The 5,000-nt window shown below is 40.3% G+C and overlaps 1 protein-coding gene across 1 annotated transcript in view; it reads left to right on the top strand.

The window, feature by feature from the left end:
- The window catches only part of LOC143022566 (uncharacterized), a 60,596-nt gene that overhangs the window by 38,001 nt on the left and 17,595 nt on the right, over nt 1-5,000 (top strand). Inside the window, exon 4 of the mRNA XM_076180834.1 lies at nt 1,514-1,733. Within this exon, the coding sequence (XP_076036949.1) occupies nt 1,514-1,733 (220 nt within the window). The remainder of the gene's footprint in view (nt 1-1,513; nt 1,734-5,000) is intronic.

Here is a 5,000-nt window from a genome sequence, read left to right as displayed (position 1 = left end):
ACTCGGGCAAGAGTTTTTTTTTTTTTTACCATAATCGGACGCAGACACGTGGTACTCTATTTTCTCCCTTTTTTGTGTGGGGGGGAGGGAGAGGGGACCCAGAGGCGTGTCTGGAACGTATTAGATTTTCGACTCGAAGAGTTCTGAGAATAGACGCTTTCGAGGAAAGGGAGGAGCGCGAGGGATATACATTTTTTTTTCCAAAGTACTTTTAAAACGTGGTTCAGGTTATGAACAGGCCCATAGTGTCTGTCCTTTTCTGTCTGTCTGTCTGTTTTTGTTTGACTATGTCCATGTCTACCAACATATCCATTTGTCTGATCTGTATCTCGGTCGGTCAGTGCGTCTATATATCTATTGTTGTTTGTCTGACTCTTGTGCTTTCTCTTTTCACCCTTTTTCTCTCTCACTTCTCTCCTCCATCTATCCCTCTCTCTGTCTTCCCCATTTCTTCTATTCTTTACTCTCTCCGCCTCTCTCTATTTATATATTTATCGATCTGTCTACCTATCTATAACTCTATCTCTCTCTCTCCATCTCTCTCAGTATATATATCATATGCGTGTGTGTATGTGTTTGTATATATTTATGTATTTATATATATATATATATATATATATATATATATATATATATATATATTGAAAAAGGTGGAAAAAGAGAGTCACGGGTCTCGTTCCGAGTTTATTCCTGACCGGTTTCGCTTGTAGCTTCTTCCTCTGAAGAAGTTACAAGCGAAACCGGTCAGGAATAAACTCGGAACGAGACCCGTGACTCTCTTTTTCCACCTTTTTCAACTTATCACAATATCTCAACATATGTATATATATATATATATATATATATATATATATATATATATTGCTTTACCTAACCCATCCATCTCATCCTCCATCATCCCCTCTTGTTTAGTTCCTACACTTCTGCCTTCCACACCTCTTTCGCTAATCTTTCATCACTCATTCTTTCCATGTGTCCAAACCATCCCAATAACCTCTCATCAGCACTACCTTCCATCTCTTTTTCCATTCCCATTCTGCTCCTCACCTTGTTCCTCGCTCTAACCTAGTAACCCCTATTATACTTCTCAGGCATTTTATCTGAAACTCATTCTAATATTTCTTCTCTGCCTGTGTGTGTGTGTGTGTGTGTGTGTGTGTGTGTGTGTGTGTGTGTGTGTTTGTGTGTGCGCTAGTGTGTGTGTGTTCGCGTATATATATATATATATATATATATATATATATATGTGTGTGTGTGTGTGTGTGTGTGTGTGTGTGTGTGTATGTGTGTGTGGGTATGTGTGTTTGTGTGTGTGGGTATGTGTGTACCTATCTCTGTATTTGCCTTTACCTTTGTGTGTCCATCTGTCTGTCTGTCTGTCTGCTTCATTTTACCTCGAAAACCTATTTACCTTTTTCCTTTCTTACTTAGTACCACGAGGTTCAGTGTTGACTTTCAGAATTCCAAACGCCATCCAAGTCAGGCTTCTTCATTTTCTTCCTTTCTTTTCCAGACCATGCCAGAACCAGATGTTCCAGGCATGGGAAACCCTCCTCCAGGAGGCGGAAGTGGACTCCCAGATCCACTCTGACGTGGCGGGGACCTTAGCCCGACAGGTCTCCCGGCCCCTCATCGAGAAGACCTTCAACCGGAAGATTCAGTCGCGCAAGATCTTCATCCACCGCGAGAGCTTCGACTCCATCCTTAGTAAGACGGAGGAAAAGCTTAAAAAGGTAAATTAATATAATTCATATATTTGTACGAGTGCATGTGAATGTGTGTGTGTGTGTGTGTGTGTGTGTGTGTGTGTGTGTGTGTGTGTGTGTGTGTGTGTGTGTGTGTGTGTGTGTGTGTGGTTATACGTGTGTGTATGATTCACTTGGTCTTGGATCACGTGTTGGACTCATGATCGACAGATATTTCCCTCCCGTAAGAGAGTTTAGAGCTCATGTATGACTGATCTATGGTTAATGCTGTGACCTTACACGCACACCCACCCACAACCCCCCGCCCATGAGAGTTGGAGTAACGACTCCCAGCGTGTGTGTGTGTGTGTGTGTGTGTGTGTGTGTGTGTCTGTGTGTGAGTGTGTATGATTGTGCGCGTGTGTGTGTGTTTGTGTGTGTGTGTGTGCGCGCGCGCGCGCGCGTGTGTGTGTGTGTGTGTGTGTGTGTGTGTGGTTATACGTGTGTGTATGATTCACTTGGTCTTGGATCACGTGTTGGACTCATGATCGACAGATATTTCCCTCCCGTAAGAGAGTTCAGAGCTCATGTATGACTGATCTATGGTTAATGCTGTGACCTTACACGCACATCCACCCACAACTCCCCGCCCACGAGAGTTGGAGTAACGACTCTCAGCGTGTGTGTGTGTGTGTGTGTGTGTGTGTGTGTGTGTGTGTGTGTTTGTGAGCGTGTGTGTGTGTGTGTGTGTGTGTGTGTGTGTGTGTGTGTGTGTGTGTGTGTGTGTGTGTGTGTGTGTGTGTGTGTGTGTGTGTGTGTGCGTGTGTGTTATATAATCCTAACTTTCGCTCCTGTTGTCTTGTGCTGCAGATCAGACTGATCAGAATCCGAATAAAAAAGTATAAATCGAGTACTTAAGATCTGGTTTCTAATACGCTGAGTAGATAACTACATAACCATTGAAGGAAAAGTCTATTCCCCTGGGAAATTGATAGTATTCACACACAACCAAATGTTTTATCTTAAACTAGGAGCTAACTTCTTTGTTAAGAATTGAACTTCTTAGTTAAGACATCATTTGATTAAAGATAACGCGTCTTTTAATATATATATATATATATATGTAATATGTATATATATGTAATATGTATATATACGTAATATGTATATATACGAGGAATTCGCTAGTGGACAGCGACATTAATCAGATAATTTTTATGACCATCGCGCAAGGATTCGAACCTGCGCTGTACATGACGACAAGAGGCCCGCCATGACTACCGCCTTAGACCGCTCGACCAATGATACTTAAAATCGTACGAACTCAGAACACTTACTGGTTCTCGAGATTGAGAAGGTCACTACCTGCAACCCTATTCTCATTTTTACCGTATGACCAAGCACACTCGTGGGAGGGGTAAGGACCGGATCGAATCCTTTTCACGCTTCGTCATTGTAACCATACGAGGAATTCGCTAGTGGACAGCGACATTAATCAGATAATTTTTATGACCATCGCGCAAGGATTCGAACCTGCGCTGTACATGACGACAAGAGGCCCGCCATGACTACCGCCTTAGACCGCTCGACCACTTGTCGTCATGTACAGCGCAGGTTCGAATCCTTGCACGATGGTCATAAAAATTATCTGATTAATGTCGCTGTCCACTAGCGAATTCCTCGTATGGTTACAATGACGAAGCGTGAAAAGGATTCGATCCAGTCCTTACCCCTCCCACGAGTGTGCTTGGTCATACGGTAAAAATGAGAATAGGGTTGCAGGTAGTGACCTCCTCAATCTCGAGAACCAGTAAGTGTTCTGAGTTCGTACGATTTTAAGTATCAGTGGTCGAGCGGTCTAAGGCGGTAGTCATGACGGGCCTCTTGTCGTCATGTACAGCGCAGGTTCGAATCCTTGCGCGATGGTCATAAAAGCTATCTGATATGTATATATGTATATATATATATATATATATATATATATATATGTATGTATATGTATATATGTATATATATATGTATATATATTATATATATATACATATGTATATATGTATATATATATGTATATATATTATATATATACATATATATATGTATATATATGTATATATATATATATTTGTACACGCGCACACACACACACACACACACACACACACACACACACACATATATATATATATATATATAATATATATATATATACATCAAAAAACTTTCTCATGGGCGCTATAATCACAACAGTAAGAACATCACATAAAGCAAAGAGAGAAATTTCATCCCCGATTATAACTATGGCTTAGTGCACGCCTATACACGATGTTCTCAGAGGACAACCGTGCTTTCATTTTCTGTGTCTCTCTTTGGAGAGACAATACAAGGCGCCGGTGGAAACGCCTTCCAAAGGACGCAGAACGTTTCTAACTCTACCCAAGAATAGACACAGCAATAGACTTTTTCTTTTTCCCTCCAAGGGATTTTGGATCAATCAGAATTTCTTAAAAAAGAAAAGAAAAAAAAAAAAAATAATAATAATAATAATAATAATAATAATAATAATAACCGAGTTTCACCCCTGTCTCTACGTAATTGTTGGTTTAATTCTGCTGCTCCTTTCTATGGTTTTGTATATCTCATTTTTAATTTCATTCCATCACTTTTCTTAAGTATGTCTTTCACCATATCTTTCTATAGAAAGTAAATAATGTTTCTCGTAGGTATAATTTTTTTTTTCTTTTCTTCCCGAATATTACACTTGGCTTGTCAATTTTCACCAAGGGATTTCCCTCTGGAATCCTCAGTCCATTTACTAATCCACCGCTGAACCGACGTCACGACTTTATTCATCCAATGATCTTTACTGTTACAAATAAGTGCCTCCCCTATGGGCGTGACTTTTCTCCCGTGTACCAAGAATTTTTTCTCCTCCACCCTTCTCCAATCAGAAAGACTGTTACAACGTCTTAAGAAATACTGCATTCACAAGCAATCTCGATATCGATGCAGAACTAGCATAGTTTACATATTGTCACATCAGCATTAAAATCTGTTCTTAGCAAGTGTTTATAAATTTTAGATGGGGAGCGAGATTATGTAACTCCCTTGCGGCTTATGTTTTCCAAACATCCTACGCATAGAATAAGATTTTTGCCACCTACACATCTACCTTACTTGTCTACCTTATCTACCAGCCTCTTACACCGAGGCATCAGTGTGATTGATCTACAGCAGATCGATAACCTAGGTCTTGATATCTGTGAGAGTAATTGGAACATCCAAAAACAGCGCACAGGACACCAAACAACAAACTCT

The sequence above is a fragment of the Oratosquilla oratoria genome, unplaced genomic scaffold (assembly GCF_046742065.1).
Source record: "Oratosquilla oratoria isolate Oo_2021 unplaced genomic scaffold, ASM4674206v1 SCAFFOLD117, whole genome shotgun sequence".
Classification (NCBI taxonomy): Eukaryota; Metazoa; Arthropoda; class Malacostraca; order Stomatopoda; family Squillidae; genus Oratosquilla; species Oratosquilla oratoria.
The sequence above is the reverse complement of the archived record's forward strand: the minus strand, read 5'-3'. Positions and strand labels throughout refer to the sequence as shown.